The 14329-nt window shown below is 35.3% G+C and overlaps 2 protein-coding genes across 3 annotated transcripts in view; one reads left to right on the top strand and one right to left on the bottom strand.

Moving 5' to 3' along the window:
* The window catches only part of LOC306886460 (uncharacterized protein), a 22173-nt gene extending 15119 nt beyond the window's left edge, over positions 1 to 7054 (top strand). Inside the window, exon 3 of the mRNA XM_079443568.1 lies at positions 6802 to 7054. The gene's annotated coding sequence lies outside the window, so the exon portion shown is untranslated. The remainder of the gene's footprint in view (positions 1 to 6801) is intronic.
* Positions 6467 to 14329, bottom strand: LOC306886456 (calpain-1 catalytic subunit-like). 2 transcript variants are annotated; one of them, XM_079443563.1, is made up of 12 exons: positions 14213 to 14329; positions 13688 to 13965; positions 13348 to 13420; positions 12165 to 12283; positions 11944 to 12077; positions 11018 to 11192; positions 10725 to 10796; positions 9680 to 9765; positions 7894 to 7968; positions 7651 to 7811; positions 7237 to 7407; positions 6467 to 7015 (listed from the first exon to the last, which is right to left on the bottom strand). In XM_079443563.1, exons 2-12 carry the CDS (start codon positions 13922 to 13924, stop codon positions 7005 to 7007), a joined length of 1314 nt encoding a protein of 437 aa, XP_079299689.1. In that variant the 5' UTR covers positions 13925 to 13965; positions 14213 to 14329; the 3' UTR covers positions 6467 to 7004. The 2 variants fall into 2 exon arrangements, with proteins under 2 accessions (XP_079299689.1, XP_079299690.1); XM_079443564.1 differs by having other exon boundaries at positions 14194 to 14309.

Here is a 14329-nt window from a genome sequence, read left to right as displayed (position 1 = left end):
TTATATCACATGGAATTGATCTTACCGATATAGATATCGTACCGCAAAGTGATGATGTTACTGATCATTTCTTTGTATCGTGCATGCTGCGTATTACTGATATTAGTTATATGGCTCTGCGTTATCGTCCGGGCAGAACTATTGTTCCAGCCACCAAAGACAGATTCACAAATAACCTGCCTGATTTATCTCAACTGCCCTGTGTACCCATAAATACACATGAACTAGACAAAATGACTAGCAACATGGGCACTATCTTCTCTAATACATTAGAAGCTGTTGCCCCCCTCAAATTGAAAAAGGTTAGAGAAAAACATACTGCGCCAGGGTACAACAGTTATACCCATTCTCTTAAGAAAGAAACTCGTATTCTTGAGCGCAAATGGAGAAAAACTAATTTAGACGTTTTTAGGATTGCGTGGAAAAACAGTATGTCCAGCTATAGACAGGCTCTAAAAGCTGCCAGGGCAGAGCATATCCGCAAACTCATAGATAATAACCAAAACAATCCAAGGTTATTATTTAGCACAGTGGCTAGATTAACAAATAAGCACACGCCACCCGATCTAAATATTCCCTCATAACATCAGAAATACAATATCAAATGTAGATTCTACTGCGTCTAGTATTTCAGCTTCATTCATCGCACCCAAAGAAAAACTGCAGTGCTTTACAACTATAGGACAGGAAGAGCTAAATAAACTTATCAGTACATCTAAACCAACAACATGTTTATTAGCATGTTTATCCTGTACTCACTAAACTACTGAAAGAGTTGTTACATGTAGCAGAAGAACCGCTTCTCAATATTACTAACTCATCGTTATCTTTAGGTCACGTCCCAAAACCATTCAAGCTGGCGGTTATTAAGCATCTTATTAAGAAACCACAACTAGATTCTAATGAACTGGCAAATTACAGACCCATTTCAAATCTTCCGTTTATGTCTAAAATTTTAGAAAAAGTTGTGTCTGCTCAATTGTGCTCCTTCTTGCAAAAAAATTATCTCTATGAAGAATTTTAGTAAGGTTTCAGGCCTCACCATAGCACAGAAACTGCACTTGTTAAAATTACAAATGACTTGCTTATAGCTACAGACCAAGGCTGCATCTCATTGCTAGTATTACTTGATCTTAGTGCTGCGTTCGACACTATAGACCATGATATACTCATAGATCGATTACAAAACTATACTGGTATTCAAGTGCAGGCTTTAAGATGGTTTAGATCCTACCTGTCCGATCGCTACCACTTTGTTCATTTAAATGGGGAGTCATCTCAATTATCACCAGTAAAGTATGGAGTACCACAAGGATCTGTCCTAGGTCCTCTGCTATTTTCAATATACATGTTGCCTCTTGGTAATATTCTTAGAAAATACGGGATTAGTTTTCATTGTTATGCTGATGATACTCAACTATATATCTCAACAAGACCAGATGAAACTTCTCAACTATCTAAGCTAATAGATTGTGTAAAAAATTTAAAAGATTGGATGACCAATAATTTCCTCCTATTAAATTCAGATAAGACAGAGATATTACTTATTGGACCAAAAAACAGTACACAGAATCTCTTGGATTACAATTTGCAACTAGACGGATGTACTGTTACGTCCTCTAAAGTCAAAAATCTGGGTGTTATATTAGACAGCAACTTGTCCTTTGACAATCATATTTCCCATGTTACAAAAACAGCATTCTTCCATCTTAGAAACATTGCCAAGCTTCGAACATGCTACCTGTTTCTGATGCAGAAAAGCTAGTTCATGCATTCATGACCTCTAGACTGGACTATTGTAATGCACTGCTATGTGGTTGTCCTGCATCTTCAATAAACAAGCTACAGATAGTCCAAAATGCAGCGACTAGAGTTCTTACCAGGTCAAGAAAATATGATCATATTACCCCAATTTTACAGTCTCTGCACTGGCTACCTATTCAGTTCCGTATCATTTACAAAATATTATTACTTGCCTATAGGGCCCTAAATTGTTTAGCTCCTGCGTACCTAACTCATCTTCTACCACGCTACAATCCAACCCGCTCCCTAAGGTCGCAACACTCTGGACTTTTGGTAGTACCTAGGATAGCAAAGTCCACTAAAGGAGGTAGAGCTTTTTCACATTTGGCTCCCAAACTCTGGAATAGCCTTCCTGATAACGTTCGGGGTTCAGACACACTCTCTCTGTTTAAATCTAGATTAAAGACACATCTCTTTAGCCAAGCATTCACATAATGCACTTTATAATCTTGTACTGCAGTTATATCTGATCAAAGGTACATTATTATTATTCTTTAGCTTGGGTTGAACAAATAATTTTTGCTTAGATGGAACAGCAGATACGCTAATTATGTCTCTATTTGTTTCTCTGATTAACATCCCGTGGTAACTAGGAATTACAGGAGCTTCAGTCTGGATCCAACCCTTAAATGATCTGAGATGACCGAACACCTGAGAAAAGATAATGCCAACCCCTCAGAGGACCTCAGAGGATGCCAACGCTCAGACAACATACAGAATTACCAAATTTTGCCATAAGTTAAATATATTAAGGTTCTGCAATATATAAATATATTGTGGAAACTTATGTAACGTAATAAAAGTAATATTAATATGTAATTTAACGAAATAGTTTAATTTAGCTCAAAGGGAATCATTTATGATTTTATATTGATTTGAACAGACTCACTGTTACGACGATTCACTGAACGAGCCGTATAACAAACTCTGCACTGGATATTAAAATCCAAAATATAGTGAAAACACTATTAAACAGCGTTGTAACAAGATCGGCAGATTAAGACATTAACTTGTGAGCAGAAAACACAAGATACTTCTCTTTTCAATATACATAAGATTTTATTTATATAAACCTAAGACATAAACTAATCTAACACATGAACACAAGCATTCACACATTCACACGTTGCAGAAAGTGAGGAAAGGATGAGTTTAAGAGAATGAAAATGTGAAATCCCAAGTTTACAGCATTATGTTCAATTGCATATTTAACCCTCGCTTTGAGTTTCTCAATGAGGCTAAAATTTATATTAACTGCACCTGATTCAGTTAGAACCTGGAGTTTTACTTGCTTGCTTTGCCTGTGTTGCAGACAGGGGGTTCCCCGAAGTGTCTGATTGGTTGAGAGTTCAATAGTCTTTGAAGTGAGGTCTTGGGTGTTGGCTGAGGATGCGGAGTTGGTCTGGTTGATGTTTGTAGCGAGTGCAGTTGGAGCTGGACTTTGTAGAAAACTTACATTAGAACACGAAACTCCACAGAAAGAAAAGAAACTAAAGTAAAAGAATAAAAATAATTCTTTCCAGCTGGCACGTGGGCCAGAGCACACTCAAAGAGCAGCACGCGGTGGCAAATGAGAAGAAGGGCGACCAAGAGAGTAAGAGTGACTAAGAGAGCATTTTTACGAAGAAGAGTAAGAAAGAGTTTGATGGTGTCCTGAGTTTTTAAACTCGGCTTTCAGACCGTCCCATCTGGACGTCTTGACCAATTAGATACTGTCCTTGCTTGGGGTATTGCTTTGTTTCTCCACCGCACTAATAAATCGTTATTATCTGTTCAGTCAGAGGTCCGAACTATACAGGCTCTTGCAAAGTATACTTTTGAGCATGATTTCTATAACAAGACTATGATACATTTGACAAAGAATTGATTGGAAGAAACATTTAAAGCATGAATTTTCAAACTCATACATACCACACATGCATCTGAATCCTTCAGCTATTCAATAGTGATTAAAAAGACATACATAATATTTGATTAAAACAATAGATAGTCAAATGTGTGGGTTACCAACATAATATAGGGGCTGCATAGAAATGTCCTTTTAGGATGATTTTATGTGCATATGAAAAAGAAAGTCTTTTGTATAGTTCTATGGAGAACGAAGGCATGTTCTTTAGACAATGGAATTTTGATTTGAACTGTCTTCTATGTGGGGGAGAAGTCAGTCTAAGGAAGCTCGTGAATGCAATCTTGGACCACGTGATGACCATCTCTTTGACAATCAGTCTTGATTATTTGCAACAAATTTGACGGTCTCTTTCCTGAATTGGAATTATCAATAAGTGTTCTTTTGTCTCAATGTTGAAAGCCTTTTTGTGAAAGAGGCTTGCTGGTTAGGCTTGCTTCAGCTAGTTGGAGCCAGGAATCCGATTTATGACGTTGTCCTGTAACAGCTTTCTCTTTCTGGAATCTCAGCTTCTCAGGTTTCAATGTTCTGATGCATCTTAAATTTTTCTTATTCAGTCTGATATCTTACACTTAATTTCCCGTAGAGCTGCTTTGCAACGATTTGTATCGTAAAAAGCGCTATACAAATAAATTTGAACTTGAACTTAATTTAATAATCACTTTAAATAGTATCTTCCAATTATTTTGTTCCTTCTAACACCCCATTTACACCTGGTTTTTACACTTGGGTGTTGGGGAAAGTTACTTTTAAAAGTAATGCATTACAATATTCCGTTACTCCCTAAAAAAAGTAACTAATTACGGTACTTAGTTACTTTTTATGGAAAGTAATGCATTACGTTACTTTTGCGTTAATCTGGGAAAGGCTTTATCTAGAGTAATTTTTGCTTAATAGTGTGGAAGTTTCTAGTGATGATGGTTGAATTGGATCATCGAAGGTCAGCAGCAAAGACACTGGTTAATAAAATGGGATTAAATACATAAAGGATATTTGTGTTATTTAACATTTAATTATTGCAGGTTTGCGTCATATTCTGAGTTCCATTTCACTGTTTTTATTCATTTTGAGGAATAATGAATTTTTTTTGTTTTGTTGTTTTTTTTGCGAGAGATGAATAATGCATGTTCACATTTATTCTAGAACTACAGTAACATCTTACTCTGGATTTCTCTCAACATGGGGATTGATTATTGTCAATCAATAAATGGGAAAAAGTAACCGGTGTTACTTATTTGAAAAAGTAAAATTAAATATTTTCTTGTAAATTAAAAAGTAATGCGTTACTTTATTAGTTACTTGAAAAAAGTAATCTGATTACGTAACTCGTGTTACTTGTAATGCGTTACCCCCATCACTGCTTGGGTCCATATGAGGTGAACATTTAAAGCCCTTCCAAAATTAATCTATTAGTGGTTATTTATCTACTATAATACTAGATTGAATGTATGTACTGTATGTTGCATAAAACAAATTAATCTAGTTAGAGTACAATAGGAAGATTTTTTGTTATTTATTTATTTTATCCAATCCTGTTCCTGGAGGGCCAATATCCCACAGAGTTTAGTTGCAATTAACTCCAACACATTTGCCTGGAAGTTTCTAGTGAGTCTGAAGACCTTGAGTTTGGTCCATGTTTATTTAATTAGTGTTAGAGCTTAACTCTTCAGGACAGTGGCCCTCCAAGAACAGGTTTGTACTGCATACCAACAGGGGCTCTGTGACAATAACCAGACAATCTCTGAAACACTTTGATTCTGATTTTGGTACAAAACCAGAGACACTCCCTTGAAATCCGACTCGTACCTGGGTCCACCAAGGAGAGGCATTTGAGACTCATGTTACAGGTGTACACAGCAATACTTCTCGGCTGACTGTGTTTGAATCACAAGAGATGGTTCTCACTATAAGCTATAAACTACACCCCTGTGCTCTCACGTTTCTGTGATGCAACGCCCATTATTTATTTACTAAACTACTGCCCTCTAGTGTAAGAAAACCTACAGTGTTACAGTCAACCTATCCCTCCAGAAGCTAAATGGAGTAAAATACTAATAATATTTAATACAGATCTAGATTTGGAACAATATAGTTTGTACAAACTTCTCCTGTGAGTCGTCAGAAAATTAAAAATCATTAAATGAAAATGACAAATACAAACAGAGTAGAGTGGGGGGAAACGGCCCCCTTAAGGATTGTCTTTTTTTTCCCAGTGAAACAAGTGTTAAATGTGTTCAGAAAAGTTCTCATAGTTTTAGTGACAATGACAAATTATAAACCAAGTATGAAAAATGTCCAGAGTTTTCATATTATTAGATTTTCAACAAAAATTAAATATGGTGCAAAACGTCCCCATGGGTGGGGTATTTTTATTAAATAACACGTACCCCCTATTTACAGGCCCTACTGCTCTCATATAATATATAACTGTGATGTTCTACAAAACAACAAGCTTTAAAACACTTTTTTTCTTACTGCTGAAAATTAGATAATTTACTGTGAAATCCGTTTTGTCTCCGGTTCATCACCAGTGTAAGCTTCATGGTAAAAATTTCTACACTCTTGTCAACATTGTCTATAGTTACAATAAAAATTTATCTTGACTTTATCTTGTGGTTATTTTGGGAAATATAACCTTTTCCCCCACTCTACCCTAATAAACGATTATATAAATTAAAGTTTTTAATAATATGTCTTTACTATTGTTTGCTAGTGTACATTTCAGAATTGTGCTGTATCAGTTGAAGACCATTGAGTAGCATATGTATTAGGCTTTATTGATTGATTCATTCATTCATTCATTATGACTTTCTGAATGGCTACACACTGAAATGTAATTTAAAACTCTTGGTGAATGACTGACCTGATCCATACAGTTACAGTGAGACAGAACATCAAAAAACTCACAAATAAACAACAATGGTAACATTAATTTCACAGCTCACAGATGAACAAAAAAAAAAAGCAGAAGAAAAAAAAATAGTATAACCATCCTGGTTACTCCAAATCCTATTTGAGTGGTTACAGAGGTCAAAAATCTAGACAGGTAAACTTACAGTATTTATAATAACCTCACACATATGTCATTGCAGGTTTCTTTTCTCTGCTATGTGATTCAGTCTTTGTGAAGATGGTCAGCATGAATTTTGCACACTCATTAGGGTTGAAAGTAGAGGGAACAATGAGATACTCTCCTGGTTCCAGCTTGAAGAATTTCATCACATGTCTTGTATTGATGAAGTTCCCACTTTCTTTCACGGAACGTCTGTAGGTGAAGAACTTGGCTGGGAACTTCTCATCTTTCATCTAAAGGAGAATAAAATATCAGTTTATTTTATACATATCAAGTAATTGATTTATTGACAAAGCAAAACACATATAGTGTTTTTAATACTATTGAGCTTGAATTGTGTTTTACTTGCCTCTGGTGGTATCTGTTAAAGTAGAAAAACATAGAACACACACCATTAATAAGAGGAAATCAAAATTACTGTATTTTCTGTGATTCTAGTAGTTATTGTTAATACTGACCAGATAAACACTGAAGCCAATGGAGTAGTTAGAAACAAGACTTCTGGGTCTGTTCTCATGGATCTGCATGAGGGACACCAGTATGTTTTCAGGACACTGGCCTCTAGCACATTCCTTATCAAGCTCCTCAATCCTCACCCGAAACTGAGGGTTTGTCCAGAAAGAGTCTACAAGACATCCTTTGAATCAGTATACACACATACAGTATACACACACCATATGGCCAAAAGTTTGCAGACACACAAAAACACAAAAGCAAGTTTCCTTGTCCAACATTTAATTAAAATACCCTGGATCATTAATTTCATTTTGCATATCCATACTGTTTCTATTATTTCTAATATTTCTATTAATAAAGTATTCATGCTAGTATGCAGTGCCTTCTCTCTATATATTTGTATATGAGCTACCTTTATTATTAATGCAGCCACCAGCGGTAGTCCCAGATTCCCAGCTGCCATTGTAGCGTGTAGTTGCCCAGATACATTTAGAAGCATTATCCAGAAAATCAGGTCTGAGGCAGCAAATATCAATGTCTTCGAAGTTTTTGGAGAAGTCCTCCATTGACATCCTGCAGTAAAGTATGTTACTGAAAACATCTGATTCATGTTTAACGCAGTGAGGTCACATGTAAAACTACAGTTAATACCCACCAGAACTCCCCATCATTGGCCAAGGAGTGACACTGTGTTCGCTCCTCCTCACTCACTTTGTTCCACAACGATGACCTGAAAGTTATGCAAAAGCATATTAAAATATTACATGGGCTTATTCTAAATGAGTAAATAGTGAATAATAAGTAATAATAGCAAATAAAGAGAAAAAGGAAAAAATGCAAAGGAAACTCCTGAAGATCCTGTTAGAGTATAATCAGGTAACTATTACTGCAAAAAGCTATATTTTCATCACTTAAGAAATTAATATGCTTCTTGTGTATTTTATGTTAGTATTTTTCTAAAAGGTTATAGCTGGCTTTTCAATGGCATGGGAATAATATGTTTACCATGCCGGATATCATATTAATTTGTTACATTTATGTAATGCTTTTCTGGGTATTGTGCAGCATCCACCTGGATGATACGACAGCAACCATATTGCACCAGAACGCCCACCACACACCAGCTTATTGGTGGAGAAGAGACAGGCAAATGGGCGAATTTGGCCAGGATGGTTACACCCCTACTCTTTTTCGAAGGACATTCTAGGATTTGTAATGACCACAGAGAGTCAGTACCTCAGTTTAATGTCTCATCTGAAGGACAGTGCTCTTTTCAGTATAGTGTCCCCGTCACTATACTGGGGCTCTAGGACCCACACAGATAACAGGGTGAGCACCCCCTGCTGGCCTCACTAACACCTCTTCCAACAGCAACCTAGTTTTCCCAGGAGGTCTCCCATCCAGGTACTGACCAGGCTCAACCCTGCTTAGCTTCAGTGGGCAACCAGTCTTGGGCTACAGGGTGATATGGCTGCCGGCATATTAATTTATTTCTAATTTAATTTATTATTTTAATTTTAATTCATTTTGAAAAATTCAATTTATAGGGTTTTGTGTGGATGCTGCCTTTTTGGGCATTTTGGCTAAATTTCTTACAAAATATTTCAGGTATTAATCAATTTTACTATTTTTGCAAGTCATGAAATTTGCCATTACAGTCTCATTAACCAGTATTCATTTACAGAAATTACATCGTTAGAGGTCATCAAGCACTGTTGCTTTTTCATTTGCATGAAAAACCAACATCACAAAGTTCCATCACCAACTGTCATTAATATCACCAGAATTTGCTAACTCTCATTCACCGAATGGCATCATGGATGAATGGCTTTCTATTGTCTTTGCGACAGGTTGCCTTTATCAAACAGAAGCCAGTTCTGTAGTGACATCATTTTTATTTATTTTTTGGTGGGGGAAAAAGCATAAAAGCACATGCATTGATTAGTTTAGGAAAAGAGTTGTTGTGAGGTTTTGTTCTGTAGTCTCAATAACATATTCCAGTCTGTTAAAATGACAGAAATCTGTATGACAATTTCAAAGATTGTTAAATGAAGTTCCAAACGTATAGGAGCCTAATCATTCAGTCAATCATTATTTCAACTGTATAATAAGCAGCAGTCACTGAGCTGTCTCAGTGGCAATTCTTCCAGCACCCCACAAATATAATATCTATATAATATGACGAGCACGTCATGACGAAGATGTATTGTGTAGCAGGATTGATCCATCCAAGTAAGCTACATATAGTTTTAAAGATCTACTATTTGTAAGCTAACCAGCTAACTTTGTTGTTTAGCATACTAAAAGCCTAATGCAACTGCCAAACCTCTTCAAGAATCCATTAAACAAAATAATCATGAATTATCCAGTGATACAAACAAACAATGTCACTTGATCAATGTAGTGATTGGTTAGTCTATATAGTTTAATGTGAGTCTTACTTATCACTCCAGCCACCGTTCCACTCGCTTCTTCCCCACGGATTCAACACTCTCACCAGCCTCACTGGTTTTCCTCGCCATGTTACCTGTTACATCGTGACATGAGACTTTTTATTCAAAATGCTCTTAATAAACCTCTTTAAACCCTTTTAGCTGCTACTTATTCTGGATGTCACCTAAACTCAGAATATGCCATAGGTATTTCACCAAGATCATTGTGAAATAACTTTTTACCGCAGGACTGAACTGTCTGTACACAATGCTCTGAGATAAATTAAGGACAAATATTATTTCTAGAAACTACTCTTGCAAAACCACAGACTTGACGTAAGAGATACAGAGGGATAAATACAAACCGTACAAAGGACATACCAAAGGGTGGAGCTCAGGGCAATTAGTAAATAAACCCTGGTGTACGCTATTACAACAATTAACATGTAAACAAAGCAAGTCTGTTGTTGCTAAACACCTTTTTTATATTATAAGCCTGTCAATATGGATGGATTATAATTATAGAATAACTATTAACTATGAAAATCAACCTCATGCTTAATGAAAACATTCCCATTACATGTGAAGCCTTGAGGGCACTACTTAGGAATGCAATAAAAAAGTAAATTACAAGGATTTTTAAAACATAGTTAAAATGTTGAAATATGGTGAACAAACTCAGAAACGGTTGCATTTGCCAGACCACTAGATTTTGACATTTCTAAAGGGATTCAGCTTTTTTTGTTATGGAATTATCAGTCTACCTGTATCTATCAATCATCTAAATGTGTATGGTAATTGCATTTTCATTTGAACAAATTTTAACATAAACACAATTCTGGAAGGAATTTAGTGAAAGAAATGTCAAACGTTAAATATGCAAATGGTTGAGGATGAATTGTTGGATTCTGAATTGTAAGAAATTAAGGGATGTGTTCCTTAAAACAACATTGGAATGCAGTTGATCTAACTTGCGATTAAAAACCTGGGTTATTATGAAAGCTATTTAATCTGATGGCACTGTGATCTAACATTTAATTCTGTGCAGACTTACCTTAAAAACCCCCGTCACTGTATATGCATGCCCTTGAACAATACCATTCGGTAAAATATTCTCAGATTTTTCCTGATATGATATGAAAAACAGACGTATCATATTAGTAATGCTGTTAAATATATATTTTAGGAAACAAAAAATTATTGTTTTATGTCTTGCATTGTTTTAAAAATGTTTACTGTATTCATTTAGATAGATTTTAATGCAAAACCTAACAAAATTCTTCAATGACAGTGACTGAAATGGTCATGATGATAATATCTGTTACAGAAATGAAAGCCACCGCTTACCCCCTGATGGGAGCCGCAGGCAATCAGAGCCTTAGTTTTGGTTGCACGGTCCATCAGGGTCCACAAGTCAATAGCAGGTTTTTGTAGTTCAAGGCATATGTGGACGCCACCGGTGAAGTCCAGCAGAGCCTCAGATACACGACCAGCATGCATGTCAGCATAGGAGCCGCACACCCTGTAAAAGGCACTCTACATATCACGTATGTCCTAAACATGCTGTTGAAATACTAAAATTTTTGATGATTATAAGACAAATATAAGTTATATTTGTGAGAATGTAAAATGGCAAATACTTCCATCTGTAAGGCAATTTTTAAATCAGGTTACATACAAAACATTTGCTGAACACAGGTTTTAAAAGAGAGCACTTCCATAATGTACTTAAAGTACTCTATTTTCACGCACTAATTTTATACTTAATATGCTAAAAATTATTCTTTAGTACTTCTTAAGATAAACTTAAGATCAACTAAGTGTACTCAACTGTGCTATTTTGGGACACCATGAATATGAATGCGCTTTTAACATACTCTCTCTATTTAAAAAATTTAGTTACCAGTTGTAGTACACTTGAACCTATCCTTATCCACTAGTACACTCAAATGTACAACAAGTAGTATAAATACATGTTTTAAAATACAGAGATAATATGTTAAAAGCACATTTTAGTTCATATTCATGGTATCCCAAAATAGCACATTTGAGTACACTTAGATAATATAAAATTTATTTTAAGAAGTAATAAAAATATTTTTTATTATAATAAGTACAAAATTAATTAGAACGTAAAATAGAGCACTTTAAGAACATTATGGAAGTGCACTGGGAACCTGGGAAGGCCATGAAGTCTTAGGGAAATAATTTTATGCTCAATAATAAATAATTATTTAAAAAAAATAATTTTACCACAACATATTGGTACCTACTTGGCATAAGCTTTCTCCAGTAATGCTGGCCAAAACTCATTAGATGTTTTTGAAAGAACAAAAACAAGTTCGCCATTGATTGTTGGAAGTTTGTCATCAATGACAACATCAATCCATTTCCCAAACCGCCAGAACTATACAAATTAAGCACAACATAAGGCTTAAGTACAGATGTAATTTTAAACAGCATTCAGTTACACTGAAAAGACCAAAGAACTCACTCTGAAGTGAAATATCCCTGCATAATCTTTAGCAAATGACTGGTCATCTGGCACGACCTGGTCCATGATTTCCTTCTTAAATGTTAAAGCCCCAACTGAAGCTAGAAACCAGCAGTTTCCTGATGTATAAAGCACAAAAATCAGCAAAACTGATGTTTTAATGAGTTGACGGAAGGCTTTCTGGTGTATATACAGTGACATTATTTACAGGGTAGATATCATGCCTACTGGAGTATTTATAGACTCCTGAGACCCGGGAAAAAGTTTTAGGAAAAAAATTGTTTTTTCATGTCATTACATAAAAAATAAAAAAATAAAAATATATATATATATATATAATATATTTCATTCATAAGTTATGCTATGTCCTCGGTAGAGGACATCAGGACTCAATTTAAAAAAAATAAAAAACATTAATGAACATGCATAGGCAAAAACATCTGATTTTTAAAATCACCAATACATTCTTAGTTTTCAGGATTTTTTTTTTTTTTTACCAAACTTTGTATAAATATGATTCTCAACTATGTTATAACAGAATGATTTGATAAACTATTTTTCTTTCTGCAAAATGTGTGTAAAATGTCCATAAACGGGTTTTCTCATTATAGACAATGCATCTATAAACTAAATCTAATTAATGTGTTTTTGGGGCAACATATAATGAAAAAAAGAAGTGTAATAATGGGAGTAATAATTGACAAGATTTTCATAATAATATTTCATAGAATATTGAAATATAATTTATTTCCCTATTAATTTGTTGTGTCTCCCAAAATGCGTAATAAACACGCTTTTAGTCCCGGTGTCCTCATATGAGGACATGTATGAAATCAACGTCCTGATTCATAACAGAAAGTCACATTTTAATTTGAAACCCCATAACATTTTCCTGAGATGTTGATTTATGACACACAGTTTAAAAATTAGACCGATTTAAATGATATTTCCATAAGAGTGTCACTAAATTAATATCAGACATTTCTGAAGCCCAAGGAGAGGGAGTGGTCGTGGTGAAACACCCAATCATTTGGTATCTCTGAAAAGCCCTGAATGTGCTCTGTACAGGACATCCAGACTTAAAACTGTGGCATTTATAGTCTCAGAGAAATTCACTAAAATATCATGTCCTCATATGAGGCCGCAGGGTCTCAGGAGGATAGAAATATATAAATAAACATACCTAAATAAGATCCTTGGGAATAGTCAAACCTGGACGCCCCCTGTACAATGAGCTGAGGGTCTGTCACTATGTTCTAAAATAAAGTGAAAATACAATGAAACTTGGCTCAAGGGTTTGGTAATACCAGAAAAAGACATTTACATTCATATAATGCACATTGGGCCAGCTTTCAAGACACCTGAGATGTCTTCTCACAATTGTAAATCAAAAAGGCTGGGAAATGTCACAGGTGAACCTGTTCTGACAAGCCCTCAAGAGACATTCTGCAGTACTTTGACAATGATTCGTTCAAACAAGTTACTGAAGGTCTGAAGATGGAAAGTGAATACAGGTAACTTACTGATGGTCTCAACCACTCGATTTGATCCAGATCCAATTCAAGTTTCTTCTGTGGGTCAATGGAGCTGCTGTCTGGAGGGAACTTGTCATCAACAAATCTCTTTTTATTGGTGATCCAGCTCTTCTTCAACTCCTGGTAGTCCTGATCCAAGAATTTCAAAGGGTCGTCGAGAGTTCCCATGTTGTCTTTTGTGGTGGATTCATTTCTGGGTTTATTGTTTACACGAGGTGGAGGCATTTTTTTTATTTCAGTTGCAAAAGTCTGTTTCTTAGGATAAACTACAACGAAAAACAGACAAAGATGTCACACCTGGTGAGATGTCACACCACTATGTTATGCTATGTTTTGTTTTCAAAGACCTAAAAGATAAGAGACTCTAGACTTGTTTGACTTGTTTGGGAGTGTAATCTTGTCCCTTTGAAAGACATATCTTTATAATTATTCAAAGACATACAATATAATTAGTGGATAAACTTAATTTTGAAGATACAAATAATATACTTTACCTCAAGGATAACAACTCACCTAAATGAGCAGTCTTCTATTACTAGATTTGACTTAATCTCTTTGTTCTGCTCTAGGCTCACACTGCTCACTATCCTGTGCTCACACTGAACTGAATGATGTTTTCAGGAAGCGTGC

This window comes from Barbus barbus (genome assembly GCF_936440315.1).
Source record: "Barbus barbus genome assembly, chromosome: 20".
Classification (NCBI taxonomy): Eukaryota; Metazoa; Chordata; class Actinopteri; order Cypriniformes; family Cyprinidae; genus Barbus; species Barbus barbus.
Note: the sequence above shows the minus strand (reverse complement) of the source record. Positions and strands in the feature narration are given on the sequence as shown.